At 42.0% G+C, this 15,901-nt stretch overlaps 1 protein-coding gene across 5 annotated transcripts in view; it reads left to right on the top strand.

Annotated features, from left to right (window-relative positions):
- Positions 1-15,901, top strand: part of ncor2 (nuclear receptor corepressor 2) — a 108,120-nt gene that overhangs the window by 49,602 nt on the left and 42,617 nt on the right. For all 5 annotated transcript variants that reach the window (XM_049579067.1, XM_049579069.1, XM_049579068.1 and 2 more), the window contains exons 6-11: positions 1,175-1,288; positions 7,323-7,379; positions 8,153-8,205; positions 12,173-12,239; positions 13,421-13,593; positions 13,820-13,913. In XM_049579067.1, the coding sequence (XP_049435024.1) occupies positions 1,175-1,288; positions 7,323-7,379; positions 8,153-8,205; positions 12,173-12,239; positions 13,421-13,593; positions 13,820-13,913 (558 nt within the window). The remainder of the gene's footprint in view (positions 1-1,174; positions 1,289-7,322; positions 7,380-8,152; positions 8,206-12,172; positions 12,240-13,420; positions 13,594-13,819; positions 13,914-15,901) is intronic.

Raw genomic sequence — 15,901 nt, 5'->3', positions numbered from 1 at the left:
GTTTATCTGTGCTTTAGTTTTCAAGTAACTAACACAGAGGCATTGATGAGTTGCATTGCTAAATAATTAAGCAAGACAAAGGTTTTGCTTCTATGATAAATACTACATACAGCTGCCTGCCTTCTTTATTACTGCACATGTTGACACTAATGTTTTTGTGCCACATTAGACTATTCAATGTATAAATAATTTTAATGTTAACATTATTTTTGTCTCATTATCACCTGCAATCATCACAGGCAGGAAGGAAGTGGCTACTTCCACATGCTACTTACTAAGGTACTTAAGTGTGGGAGGATTAATGCCCCTGACTGGTCCATTAACACCTTTTCAACATCTGGATAGAATGTGCAGTTGGAAAGCAGCGCCTCTCTAATGCTGCTCGGTTGCATTTACACTTTGCCATTTCAATTTCTGATAGCTATCCAATCTGCCAAAGATGCGAGAAGTGTCTAAATGTAAATGGGCTATGAGAGGCAAACACTTGCTTTTCTTTCTATACGCTGAATGACAGAACAGGCCTCCTCGTTTTTATCTGTGTACCCTCTGGGGAAGATTGATGGACAAAGAAGCACTGACTGAACTTCTTTCTTTTAGTTCCTCACTGCTTTTTCTGCCAACCCCCAAATTCTTACTTGCTGCGGTTCTGTGTTTTTGTTAGCAGCAGACAGAAGTTTCTGAAATTCACTGTGTCTTGTACAATCTCCAAATACTGTTAAGTTACATGTCAGGGTGACTAGTAAATAGGAGAACTCTGCTGTTTTCCAGTATTTTTCTGGTGTCAATTTACCGCATTTCCCTCTCTTACTTTTTCTTTTGTCTGTCTCTCTCTCTGAATTCTCTCTCTCTCTCTCTCTCTCTCTCTCTCTCTCCCTCCCTCCCTCCCTCCCTCCCTCCCTCACTGGATGTTCCAGCCACACAGCAGGCATTGGCTTTGTTTACAGGCTGCTGTAGTAACTCTTTGATTAACTAGGCCCTGGGGAGTTAATAGCTATTACAGCTAATAGGACAGTTAGTCTCGTCCCTGCTGGAGTGCTGGGGGAGGGACGGTTGATCTAACACACACTCTTTAACCTCACAACAGGAACTGGTGAGCCACAGGTCTTCCCGGAAGATCAGGGCCATTTTGGATTTGTTAAGTGTTAACTGTCATCTTTGTGTATGTGTGTTACAGCAACAGCTGGAGGAGGAGGCTGCAAAGCCACATGAGCCAGAGCGACCCATCTCACCACCACCCAGCGAGGCCAAGCATCGCAGCCTGGTGCAAATCATCTATGATGAGAACAGGGTCAGTAGAATGTACACACACGCACGTAGGCCTTTCACATCTGGTACTAACATGCGTCTTGGCTGATCCAATCATAAGGGGACAACTTTAAGTCTGTATGTTCACACCTTGCATTAGAATGCATCGACACCTGCATTTCAATTCACCACTTGTGATCAGATCTCATTTCCTTGCTCTATATTCAGATAAACATGTACATCATTTCTGTTAGCAAAGAACAAATGCGTTGTTGTGACGAACTGCCGGGAGACAGCAATGCACTTCCCATGCCTATTCTGTCAGAAATTAAAAAGAAGAAGAAGTACACTTCCCGCGAAGATGAAGTTTACAAAGACCTTGGCACGAAGGCAAAATCATCACCACCAAAGATGCATGTCAATTCCAGGTGTAAACAAGGCCACACACACACACACACACACACACACACGCACACCAGATGCTCAATCTGTGGCCTACCACTGCAGCTCAAATTAGTTTGCATTTGAATGTGGTTGCACTTGATCACATATGCTGTGTATTACCACAAGTGCATGTCAGAGTGAGAGAACTGGTTGCTTTTCCCCCGATGCAAGATATCAGACTAAACTAAGCCAGGCTGTTAGAGCTACTGAATATTCTTTTTTGCCTGATTATTTGTTTTAATGTCAGCTTGTCAGTGCTGAAGATGGAGACAGTGCATGTAAGGTAAACTACATTACCCAGCAGGTGCAGCTTTCAACAAACCACAGAGTGTCCCTAATTTTACCCTGAGCAAAGCCCCACGGTGTGTACTTCTTTCATTATGTTTGTCATTACATTTCATAGACTGCGTTTGACAGAGTGTGGATTAGTCTTGTAGTGTGTTCAATACTGAGCAAAATACTGTGGCTCTGGAGAGACGACATTTTTTCTTGGAGATCTGTCATTTTCATTTACCTTGTTTGATGTAATCCTCAAAAAACCCTTGTCAACAAAAGCAGAGTGTGCCACAAAGTATTCAGCTCCTACCTGAGCCTCCCACTCTTTACTGTCAGGATAGGCAGAACTCTTGCCTAACAGAATAATCTTCTAAAGGTCAGCACAGCAGGCATGATGAATCACACGCATACATACACAAGCACACCCTATACAGTGACAAAGACGCACACTGAAACAAATATTTCTTTTATTACCTATGCAAGTATAGCAACTTAATCATTCTTTCAAGAAAAGAAAAACAGAGCAGCTTGGAGGTCATATAAAGCTATTTATAAGTGTTAAGTTAGTCCTAGTCACAGCAATCATTATATGCAGCAGTGCTCTGTGCAGATTCTCTTTTATAATGGAGTGATTCTCAGTGCTCTCAGTCCCCCTAGTGGTGAAATGCACATGTTTCCTCTTTTATTGGAATTGGCATTTAAAGCAGGGAACTCCTCTCACACTGTATCACACCCCAGATTTAACGTTTCTGAACAAGCCCCCTATGGGAAAGTCAGAGTAATGTTAAAACTTCACAGTTCAAAGGAAAAAACTCTTGGATCTTTTGAACAGCTTCTTTGACACATTCAAGGCAAATCGCTTTTATAGGATGGCAAAGATATGTGGTGTATTGAGTAAATATGCTGCCAATGGAGAGCCTAGTTTAAACCCTATGTGTTGGCAGGCAAGCATTCACCCTGCTTAAGTGTCGTTGAGCAAGAGACTAAATCCTTCGCAGCTGCGCAGATGTCCCCAGATAACCACCAAAATTCCCTGAAAAGACCGTTTTAAAGGGAATACCACAGCACAGGGAGTGTCTTTCATGACTTTCACCCTTACCGTCATCAAAATCAGTAAAACCACAGCACTGCTATGCAACAGCAGGGTACTGCAGACTGCTCAAGACTCATTGAAAGGCTGGAAGTTTAGGAATGACTCATAGCTTACTCCACAATGTAGCTTGACCTCTGTAACGCTTTCCACTTCCCTCTGACTTGCAGGATGTACTCTGGCCTACTGCCCCCCCAACCTCTCTTATCTCTCTCTAGACCGAACCAGCTTCTTCAGCTGTTTTTTTTTTTTTAGTTTGGCTCATGCAAAGCGTAATGCTGTGGTGACGCCATAACATTTACTCATATTCAGTCATTCATTCCTAATTGATTTACATGACGTAGACTCATTTTACACTTGGCTCGGACTGCCCATCAGCACAACCCTAGTTTACACTCAGCTAGGGCTGGGTATCTGTACTCAATACTTTAAAGCTATTGATCGAAATAACCCAATGCCAAGTATGAATATACTCCATGTCTGTTGCACCACTGGTGGCATTTTACGCAACTGAATGTTTCCAGTCACATGATGGGTATCGAATTGAGTAACTCAAGTGGTATCTGTATCACTTTAAGGTTCTGGTATTGATACTGGATTCCTAATTAATCCTAATCCGCAAATATGTGTCTCCATTAGCCAGATCAAAAGTCTGATTGTATCTGCTTCGGTTTTCCTTAACTAGCCTTAGCACTGATAGCCCTGACTCCAGCTTAGAGGTTGGTGGTAATGCACCTAAAGTTCTTTGATAACCCCTTAAAATGCTAGAACAAAAATCATTTGTGTACTTCAGCAGTGCAGTTATGACAACAGTTCAACAGTTCAGCTAGCTAGATAACTAACAACTGTTCGTAATCTAAAACAAACACATAGATGACTTGCGTGGATGGTCTGCGGGCAAGACCTTGCTCATCTTTACAAGCTCTCATGCTCTCAGATCCTTCACCCATACAGATCTCTGTTCTCTCACCCACACAGGTAATTCAGTGGTTGTACTTTTGCTTTCATGGATTTGATAAAAGCTATGATGGTCTGTTACCCGTCTGTTTGACTATAATTCTTTAAATTGCAGGATTTATGTTTTCTGCCACTTTGTATGCGACAGGAAGAACAATGGCTAATTTCAGTGTCACTGAAACTGCTATGATGACAGGGAACAGACCCTGTATATGGCTTCTTTGTTCAGTCACTTTCTTACACAGTTGGGAGAGGTAAAGAATGCACATGTGTCCTGGAGAGAGATGCATTTATACCTTTTTTAACATCTGGCACCCAACCCATCTGCCCAAGGCACATGAGGTGGCAAGTATAAATGGTGTAATAATGTTTTTACATTAAAGCTTAAAGGAGCTGTCTGCAACACTCAGAACATTAATATAGCAGGAAACCTCTATTTGCTATGGAAGATACGGTGGAGTAATGGCATCCCGAGCGGAGAATGTAATCACACTCCCTGTGTGTGTGTCGTTATTCATGCTTCCTTGTCCGATGTTGTGGTAGCAGTCTGGTGATGCGTACATGTGAGTCCCTGTGAGTGTGTCCTACTGGCTAGCTAATTGCAGCCACTTTGCACTGTGCTCAAACAGCAGTTGCCACGCATATCCAGATAGTATTGTTGCAGAAGCGAAGTGCCCACTCTCCTGTTTCCTCCCAAGTTAACGTTGTCGGCATTGTCAGCACTGTTTATGGAGTACTGGTACCTGCTAGCGACAAGCTCAGCCCCCTCCACGTTGAGACCATGTGCAGATAATCCTGCCTCACACTCTGAATCATAGATATTCTCTGAATGCCACAAACAGCTCTTTTGACGTTACATGTCAGGCCTGTGGTGTGTGTTTATTTGTGCACATATATGTACATTACATATGTATATTGATGTGTGTCTTAAAGCACCTGGCTATAATTATTTCAGCCTCAGCATGCCTTTTTGAGCCGGTGTCACCACGGTGTCATCTGTCCCCTCTGGGCTCAGTGTCACCAGCTCTCCCAGACAGGGTTACAGCCGCATTTCTACCGACAGCCTATTGTCAAACCCCGGGGATGGCTCAACCCAAGTTCACTCCTCTCATATTTGGGACATAGCTGTCATGGACATGAGCACAAGAGAGGACAGCCCCTCTGAGACTGCATTATCATAATTCTGTTGAGCTGTGCTAAATCTTTGTGCCTGTGCTGTGTAAAGATGGCCCTGCAGTTCTTTCTCTCTTCTTTGTTTTTGTTTGCTTTTATCTGTTTTCCTCTCCTACATTCTCTTCATGAAAGGTACAGAAGTTTTGTAATGCTCTGATATTAGTTGCATAAGCACTCAGTGTTATTTTCATAGGCTTGTGCTGAGTTTTCTCCTATTCAGTGTGTTCAGGGATCATTCAATCCACTGGGGAGAATTTTTTGTTGACTGCAGGCAGCATGTGCAATTGTACAGTTGCTAAGGTTTACATCTGATAACACCACTGCCAGAGTAGCAGTCCTGTGTGTTACCACGGGGGGGCATAATTGAAGTAATGAAACCGGCCTCTCTATGCCTGGGTCTTGTGATGAGGTTGTGTGTGGGAGATGGAGATGAATCGAGAGGGCAGTTACAAGACCAGCAGCTCTCAGTGTGTAATTATCCACACTTTGAGAAAAATGGTAATTTTCTGTACGGCTGCCCCTGCATCTCATATATCCCCCTGTCTTCATTGCTTGATTTATCATTTCTAGTATATAATGTGAAGCCATATTCAAAGAGTTTGGAGGTCGTTATCATGCAGTGTTGTTTTCAAATTTGCTTAAAAATGTACGGCCAAGAAGTGAAGAAAAATCCTTGAGCCTCCCTACTCCCCGAGGATGAAAGGCTGGTTTTAATAATTGCCGTTCATTAACTGCTCCTGTAGTGAGCAGGCTCTCTGAGGCAGTACTCTGCAGCCTGTTACACCTACTCACTAGTGAAGAAGCAACAGGAATGAGGGAATCAATGCAAAACCAGTTGAGGAAGAATAATAGCATCATGTTATTGTATTTGCAATTAAATGATATGTGTAGTATGTGCAAATGTAAATTATCAGTGCTTCCCTTTACCTTATGCCTTACAAGAAAATGCACAGGACACTTTTAAAACTGTAGCCATGTTATTTGGCTCCACTCAGAGGTGACCCAGTTGGAAACCTGTGTTGAGGCAAGTTAAGCTGTGTGCGTGAGCTCCTCTGGGGTCTTACATCCAAGTCTGTTAGCGTGAGTCTTGTATAAACTTAGGAGTAGATCCCAAACACCTCCTGAGCTACCTCTACGGTGAGGACATAGTGAAAGGGACAAGGAAGCAGCATGACACTGTGGGTGGTGAAGAATAAAGGTTGACGTGCACACACACACACCAGCAGGTTCTGTCTCTGTTATCACCGCCGAAATCTTCCTCTTCATCCAACCCCTCCCTCACTGTACTTCCATCCTGTCTGTGAATGTGTCAGTCCTGCCAGTCTGACTGTGCGGTCACTGAAGGAAACAGAGTGAGATGCGAAGCAACGGAGCATGTGTGTGTGTCACCAAGGAGGGTCTGTTTGATCGATGAAGCGGAGAGAGTGCACAGAGAGGAATGAGGAAAAAAGTGGAGCGAACATTGTGAGGGGTAGTCTGGGACACTGCTCACACATTTGTCTGCTAGAGCGCAATATAAATGTATGGAGGAGCGGAGCTGCACAGGGGTCATCCAGAGACACAGATGGGAGTATTTCTGCTGCCCAGCTTCATGGCCCAACACCTCTCCTCTCTTACTTTATGGTCCCTGCCAGGAGTTTTTGTTTTAAGAGGCTGATTGTTGTAGGTAGTGAGCTGGAGGTGAGATCTTTCTGTCTTTCATCAGATGTCTCTTATGAGATAAGCACCAAAGCCCTTTAGCCCCCCCACCCTGTCCCTGGTTTTCTTTTTCTTTTTTCTTCTTTTTTTTTTACTCTTCCTCTCCCACTCACTTTCTATTCCACTCCCACTTGCTTTCCTGCCTGCCTGCTCTTTCTCCCTTCCTCTCTCTGCTCAGGGGAGGTGAGTAATCTTTTTTTTTCTGGGAGAGGAAAGAGGGAGCTGAGGCAAGGAGCTGTGGCCCAGCTTGAGTTAAAAGCTCTAATAATAGTTGGTGCATCCATCTCTCCATCCATCCATACATCCAGCCACCCGTCCATCCAGTGAGCCGCAGTGTAGCCTCAGTGATCAAGTGAGCGTGCTCACTGCGTTGCCGTGGTGATGGCAGAGGTGCAGGCGGCCAGCTGATGTACTACTTCTGTTTGTGTTCCCTTACCAGAAAAAGGCAGAGGAGGCTCACAGGATACTGGAGGGACTGGGACCCAGGGTAGAATTGGTGAGTGGAGACTGTTTTATGCCATATGTATTTTTCTTTCTCTTGCTCTCATGTTTTTGCACCATCGACTGTGGAAACATTTTATTGAAGGCCAGGTTAGACGGATAAAGGATGCTTGGGAGACAAACAAGGTGGAGGGCTCTTGAGCATGGGTGTAAAGTAATAAAGTAAACATATTTTGATTCCTTTACACAAAGCTACATTAAACAATTTTGAACACATAGAATTTGATGACTCACACCAGGGTGCAGTGTTAAAGTGTTGTACCCAAACCCACTGAGAACAGAAACAGAACAGTGCAGATCACCTTTGACTTTGCTGTATTTGCAAAATTGGAATTTTTCCTTTTTCAAATTACCAGCCTATCTTTGTTTGAAATGATATTTTTTCACTTGATTTAGTCATAAATTTGCTCCTACATACTGTATCTGTCCACGCATCTTTCCATCTATCTTACTCTCACGCTCTTCACACCAGTGAATCTGATCACTTGGTTCTATTGAGCAAATTACCTTTTGAGCTCATGCAAGACGCTACACAAAACAGGTTTCTCCCCTGTCCTGGAGGACTTGAGGATTGAATTTGATTAGGTTACTGGGCTTCAATCGGTCTACTGCAAACACTGAATCCTACATTTCCTTGTGGGCAAGGTCAGAATCATACTGAGGAGATGTTGCCGTGAACTCTGTCATTGTGTAAACGGTTCATTTACAATCTGTTGCACTTACACTATGGCTGATTGTTTGGTTTTTCTGTTCCTTCTTCTGTTCCAGCCTCTGTACAATCAGCCTTCTGATACCAAGCAGTACCATGAGAACATCAAAATGTGAGTCTGTCACTTCAGATATCCACACACGTCCACATTAAGAAATGTTTCTTATCTAGCCATTAAAATATAACTTAAAAGCTGCTGTAGAGAGTTTAACCATGGTTACGGGAGCTCATGTAGAATTGTTTGATGTTGTGTCACCACAGATGGATAATGGTTTTATATATTTTAAATACAATTTGTAGATAAATAATATCAAGCTGTCATTATGCTCTTGAACTTGAATACCAGAGTATACCAAACTCAAATTCACATAACTTTTATTGCTGGGCCAATAAAATTGTCAGAATTTATCAAAGGATAAGACATCAGAAAAGCCTGGAGAAGCCCTGTACCTCAGGGAGAAACCTGACCCGTCAGAAATTGTATTTATAGGGGATATTTGTTTTCGTATAGATTCAGCAACCAATCAGAAGTTAAGTTAAATCATACAGTATAATGGTGCATGCATTCCAGTTGTACTCTGTTGTGTTTTTTAATTCTCTGTAAACTAAAAACTATCATCAGTAAAACATCAAACTTAGCAGCTATTAATTCCCCTAGTGATTGTTTATTGCCTCTGCTAGAGAGAGTTGCCACTTGTCTCCACCCCCACACCTCAACTCCACCTTCCTCCTGGGAAGACTGCAAAGAATGGCATTTCAGAGGGGGATGTGAAATTTTGGTTATGTAAACTTAGTAAGGAAGCTTCCTGGAATAAACGTGTGTAACAAGGGCAACCCCAGAGAGAAAAAAGAAAGGACCTGATGAAAAAGGATCTGCACTGTTAATGAAACGGTGTTCAGTTTGAGTATGATACTGCAATAATGGTGGCTATGAAATAAGCTGGCACATTAGTCTGCAGACTAAATAAAATGCCAAAATTTTACTCAAAGTCAAGATCTGTCAGTCCAGTTTGAATCCATTCCTACAGTTTCTGTTATCACATGTAGTGTTCATTATTTCCCCTCATAGTTTGAATTTGATAACTGATTAAGTTTATGAGTTGATTACACTTGTGTTTGCCTTTTTAGATTATGTATAAAAAATATAGGGTGGATTTGAAACTTTTAAAATGGTTGTTTTGTATGCTTCAGAATGGGGTAAACGGTACACAGGAGTCAGTTTGGTACAAATTTGGTACAGTGGATAAAAAACTTCAACACATAAGGATATATTTGTTTTCATTTATTTTGAGCGGACAGTAGTGCAAGTGTCAGAGACAGACACAGTCCTCTTACTTGGGACTGATGTAGCATTTTGCCAACTGGAAACTTTGTTATTGTAAAAACAAGGAACATTTCAGACACTTCTTTATTGCACTGTGCGAGCACGGAACAAACAGCTTCCCAAAATGCAACAAGTCACAATAGCTATAAAACTGAAAAAGCATCTGTTATACTATGACATTAAAAAGAAATATATGGAACAAGAAAAAAATAAAAGTTGTGTATTAGAAGGATTGTTACAGTTAGTTCCACTTTGGCTTTATTAAAACATTCAGAGCACTTAAACATTCATCATCCAGGTTATTGGCACCTGTCGGCTGTTGGTCAGCATTTTGGATGTGTTTCCATTCACTTCCAAAGGTGGAGCAATGCCAACACACTGCTCTCTTCTTACACACAGCTCTGTCTGTTGCTGTTGTAGCTGATCAGGAACCTGTTTGATTTGCGCTTGTCATAGTGTGACGACTCACATGCCAATCAACTTGTTGAGCTAACCTCAGCATATATTGGTAACAGCGTTTGGCTAAAAGTGAAACTGACGCTAGTGAAATTTGTTTCTACATTACGTGCATCAATTTACATGTGACGATTTGGTACGAATACATGAACCATTATGGCCCTACTTCAGAATACCACTACCAACTGCTGTCTGTTATCTTCCACCACTATTTAGCTAACAAGATGGCAGAAGGTTTGTATCTCAATATTTGCTGTATATTCTTGCCACATAGTATATTAAATCTTTAGGTAAAAAATAGCAATGTTTTAATTCTGAAGTACCTACAAGTAATATTTGAATTCTGGCTTTTTTTGCCACTGATAGCATTTCATATCTTTTGTGCTCAAACAAAAGGTGCATTTGCCAAAAAAAGAGAAAAAACATAGTGATTACCTTTTGAAAAGGGACTAAAATGATTACGGATTCCTTTTTTTTTTTTTGCCCCTGATATTATGACGACAACTGGGTGCCTTTCTCAGCATCCATGATTGTGTTAGGTGAATGTTTTGGAGATCGTGCCAGTTTTATATGTTAAAAGATTATCTTGGTTAAGGGAGCCGAGAGTACACAACTTTGCGCGGCCCTGCCATGTCTATCAGTGAGGCTCTGTAATCTTTTAAAAACCATAATTCACTGAGGCACATCAAAGGTCTGCACGAGGGTTATAATAGCTCGTCTTCCCAGTTGGCACCGTGGTATGGGCACAGTGGCATACCACAAGATGTGTCTGACCCCTCAGCCACACACTGCTCTGTCTTCACTCCTTTTGATCCCTGCACCGTTTGATCAGTATTATTGCCTCAAAGCAATTAACTGAAAACTCTCCTCTCTCCCTCTGTGTGTGTGTGTGTGTTATTAAATACCACTGTGTTGCTTTGAGCCAGCACAATTGACTTCTTTGTTTTGCTAACCAGTTTGATAACCTTGGCACTCATCCCTGCTGGGATAGATGAGTACCAATATCTCTGTGGAGTGCTCAGCATCTGAGTCCCCATCCTAGTTCATCTCCTGCACACACTGCCTCCACCACTCAACTGATGATACATTTGCCAGTATTCTTTGTTTATTCAGACTACTATGAAAGCAAAAATCAGACTATTAAGTTAAATATATTTTGCCCAGTATGCTTTTACTGGGGAACATCTGGCACAAGTGTGTGTATAATGAATCTTTCAGCCATCATGTTTTGGAGGTATTGTGCCAAATTACAGTGTTCTCTGATATCTCAGAAGTGGCACAGGCTTAGAGCAGGACAAAGGAAACCTTTCGGAGGGGTTCAACTGTACTAATCTTCCCCTTTGCCATCTGGTGTCCAGAGGACAATGCCATCTTTGTCTTAAAAGGGCTTAATGTATCAGTCCTGTTTTTGCCATACCGAGTTAGTTCTCACCCATAACATGCCAGGGTAAGTGTGGATATCAACAGTATCTAGCTGGACTTGGCAGTATTTGTCTTCTCTGCTGCAATGGCTTGGCTCAGTATGTGTCTGTTTGTTTGTGTGGGAGTGTTTATGTAGGTTGGGGGTTAAGGCTGTTTAGATTTAACTTGGGTTTGTTATTGCAGATAACATGTTTGGGAAATGGAGAATAGGTCACCCTGTGTGTTTATCCCTTTAGACCCCTAAATGTTATCATGCTATCTCCCCCTTTTCACAAAATTCATAAACCACCAGTAGCCTACTTCCTTGCCTTCTGTCCTTGCCTGTGACCCGAAGGACCCCGTGGCTCAGTTGAAGTGACTAATGTAGAATAAGATTACATTAATCAGTAGGGAACGTGACCTTACAACTGACAGATTAAGTGTCAGGAATAAAATTCTGTCTTGCAGCAAAGAAAGAGACAAACTGAGTGGCTGCCTAAGGAGATTACTGGCCCTGACCTTTATTTGAAGCACTGTGGCTGGCTGTTCCAGCCCAGACAAGTTTTATAAGTTTGGCTCACCTCACTGTCCTTTCCACCCAGAAGCTAGTTTGAGTTTATCGAGCGGTGGCATACAAGGACAGGCATTGTTTGTGTGCCTGTGTATGAGTGTGATTTTTGTTTGTTTATTGGGTAAAGAAGTGAGGCGGAGAAAGTGCAGAGGGTAGAAAATGTGTACCCAAGGATCTGGAAAACATCATATACTAACATTTATTATGTGACAAACGTGATGAAAGCCCAAGCACTGTCTGAAATAAGTGTTTTATTACCTTCTTACCTTGTCCTTTTGCTTCTGTCCCTCTGTTTTCTCCATGCCTCCCTTTCTTTAACCCTCATAGAAACCAGGCGATGAGGAAGAAGCTCATCTTGTACTTCAAGAGGAGAAATCATGCTCGTAAGCAGTGGGTAAGTAGAGAACTCCACATTTTTGACTCTCTGCTGGGACTCAGCCCATGACGGATGACTAGTGTGAAACTGGGCCAGCTGCTCCTCGAAGTGAGTGGCCATTTTAGGCATACCAAAGAGGAATAGAGCTCTGGGCATGATCTGCTGTCTGTATTCTTAGGGTGCCCTGGGGAAGCGATTGCTTTTGAAAAACAAAAAAAAATTCTCTCACACGGTCATCTGAAAGGAAAACCCTAGATCTGTTGAATTCACTGTCAGCCAAGCTCTTATAATGAGCATTGTACAGGGTTAGTCTGTGCTCTTGCCTGCCAGTGATTGAGAGAGGCTGAGCCAAAGAGCATGACTATAAATAAAGCAGAGATCAATGGGGTGAGCTCTCATGTTAGAGCCAAGCGGACATCTTAAAATCTACTGGCTTGACAGAAAATCGTTGTTGCAAATCAAGTCCACAGTTTTACTATGAAATTTGCATCTATCCACAAGTAGGAAATATGAATCAAATTTTTTTTTTTTTTTTTTTAAACTGCTTCCAACCTCACAGATAGTGCCAGCAATAAATGTTCACAGCTCTGCCTTTTTATCTATTGCAAGTTTATGTGAGGCCAAAAAGAACCGCTCAAATGCAGCACCTGTATCAAAGTCTGAGTCGTGGGCGAGTGTCCAGTTATCTCTTGTGTTGTGTTAAAGCGGGGGAGGTAGCTCCTTGTGGGCAGAGTGTGGGGAGACATCACCTTGTGGTTTATGAGCCTACTGAGGGTCGTGTCTCCACCAGGTTTAATGGTCTGCTTTACAGCCTGCCTGTCAGGAAGCTGGGAAAACGGTGGGCTGTCGTCTGCCACAGTCATGGCTCAAGGCCAGACTCCCCATAGAATACCAACATATCACTCTACCCCCCTCTGAACATGTAGAGGTTCATGGTGGGACACAACAGACACACAGACAGAGAGTACAGGAGGATTACTGAATTACTTTCAATGTTCAGGCAGCCTAAAATATCACTGCGCTTTGGGGGATGTCTTGCTTTATCAGTAACCGTTAAGTGCTCTGTACATGTACTTCCTCAGATGTAATGGTCCATTAGTTTTGTGTCTTGAGATCAAAGGAAAGGCAGAAAGAGATAGTGTTGATATTTAAGCAGATCTGCTGTGGACTGAGATCTTCATATTTCTGTGGTGCTTTAGGAACAGAAGTTTTGTCAGCGCTATGACCAGCTAATGGAAGCCTGGGAGAAAAAGGTGGAGCGCATTGAAAACAACCCGCGGCGCCGAGCCAAGGAGAGCAAGGTGCGGGAGTACTACGAGAAACAGTTCCCAGAGATCCGCAAGCAGAGAGAGCTGCAGGAGCGTATGCAGAGGTGAGAGCACGAGACCCCCTCCCAACAGGCAATCTACGATTGTTCAACAGAGTAAAAGGCACTTAATTTCAGGAGCTGAGTTAATCACTTTGATTTGTTGCCTGGTTACTGCTCTCATTATAAAGGATTTCTGTAGATTTGTTTCACTGTGCGGTGTAGGTGGCTCAGTTACAGTAATATGTGGGTGTTTTTGAGTGACAGGTCTTTTGTGTTTTTCCTTTTGTAGCCGTGTCGGGCAGAGAGGAGGTGGGCTGACCTCGTCTGCAGCTCGCAGTGAACATGAGGTCTCCGAGATCATTGATGGAATATCAGAGCACGAGGTAAGCTCCTTTGTTAAAGATGGTTTGCACCTCACGATTCCTTTTCAGCACATTTGGGGTGTATTCACACTGTCACTTTCTTGAAGTTTGAATTGTTATGCTGGTCAGACATGTAGTTGTCTGATTTGTTGAGTGTCATACATCAAGGTTGGCACTGGTACCAGGAATGAGTTTCTTACACCCCGTTTCCACCAACATGGAATGGGGTCCATTCTGGTCCCTACACCTAATGTTGAACTGTTTAGAGCATTTGGACCAAAAATTAATTGTTTCAGAACCCAAAGAGTTGGTTCTCTCTTTGGACCCAAAAACAGCAGGTTTTTAACAACCTATAGTGTGAACTGTGCTGACATTAGTGGGCGTGTCATACTCTATAAGTAGGAAGGAGAGGATGGAGAAAGCAACAGTGGAGAGGTCAAGTGGGAAATTGTCAGGGAAAAGAAGAGCATGCAGTGATCCCAATAAAAGTTGGTCCATACTTGTTTTTTGGATAAAAACAAATAACTGTTATCAGAGCTTGCAGGTTATCAGTGCAGTCTGCCATTTTGCTACTACTGTTTACTTCCATTGTGCATTGTGTAGCGAACTCAGTTGATAACACATCTTTGATTACAATGGTTCTGCTCAAAACTGGTGGAAACACAGGCTGGTTCACTAGATAGCACCAAGGTTCCAAAAATCCTAAACGAAGAAGACCCAGACCTAATATGGTGGAAAAGAGGTATTAGTTTGAAGAAAAGAACTTAATATTTGAAAACAAAACAAAAGAAGTTCACTCACTTTATTTGTATGACCTGTAAGTATAAACGTGCCCATATTTTAGTTATTAGGGCAAAAATGATTTAATAATTGAGCCTTTTATTGATTTTTTAATGCTTAATCAGATAATTGTGTAAGAGTACCGTAAAGCATGTAAATAGGTAATTAAGAAAAATGAAGCAGGCCAATTAGCAGTTTTTGGTTTCCTCATCCAAAAACGTGTAGGTATATATAAATTAAATTTTACAGCAATATTTATGAATATTAATTACTGTCACTTGCAGTACAAAGTAATAAAGATCATATATATGAACATTGTAATAACAGGAACATAATAGAAACAACATCATAAAAACATAGCCTGCAGGAATGTGACTCAAGCTTTCTTAAATTACTGTGACATAGTTTGTTTCAGAGACATATGCCACTCAATATTGGCATATAATACAGCTGTTATACAGATGCTATGGTATGCTACTGGAATATCTGTGGTAGCTAAGCTAGTATGGCTAGCCAAAGCTAAATACTAGCCCTTTAAGGCCACCACAGCCCAGCGGCAAGCACAGCAGCACAGCTGCTTTCAATTGAAATGCTCCCAAAAACTTTGATAGTCTCTGGTGGTTTTTATTGCCTGTCTCTTTTTTAACAGTCTTCCCAACGTTTCTCTTTCCTCCAGTTATAACATGCGCAGTCAACACACAGCGTCAGCTGTTGGTGCCACAGTAGTAATTGTCCGTGTACTCACTGTGCACTATGTAATGGTTCTATGATGAAGCCAAATTTTGAGGCAGAGAATGATAAACGTCAGCATGGGATAGAAGATCAAACCATTTAGTAGCGGCAGGATTGGCAATTTTTCAAGCCTACTGAGGCAAATTATATAAATAAAATTGGCTTGACTTGACTTTAAACATACCTCTCAAATTCATACTATTTAGGCTGTCAAAATTACCACTTGGCCATGTACATGGTTAAGATATTTAAAAAACAACACTGCAGTATATATTCAATTATATTTTCACAAGAAGTTTTGCTAGGTGTCAGTGTTATGGATAAGCAGTGGAGGACCATGCTCTGAGGAGATATTGCTGTGATAACCTCTAGTCACACATTAGATTTATTCCTCTCATGTCAGCCTGCTCCCATTAAGCTGAGCAATGTGTCCAATTGTGTTGTCCTGTCACAGTCAAGAAATGCTTTTCTACCTTCTCAAGATAGCACAGCGCCTT

This window comes from Epinephelus fuscoguttatus, linkage group LG6 (genome assembly GCF_011397635.1).
Source record: "Epinephelus fuscoguttatus linkage group LG6, E.fuscoguttatus.final_Chr_v1".
In the NCBI taxonomy this organism is placed as follows: Eukaryota; Metazoa; Chordata; class Actinopteri; order Perciformes; family Serranidae; genus Epinephelus; species Epinephelus fuscoguttatus.
Note: the sequence above shows the minus strand (reverse complement) of the source record. Positions and strands in the feature narration are given on the sequence as shown.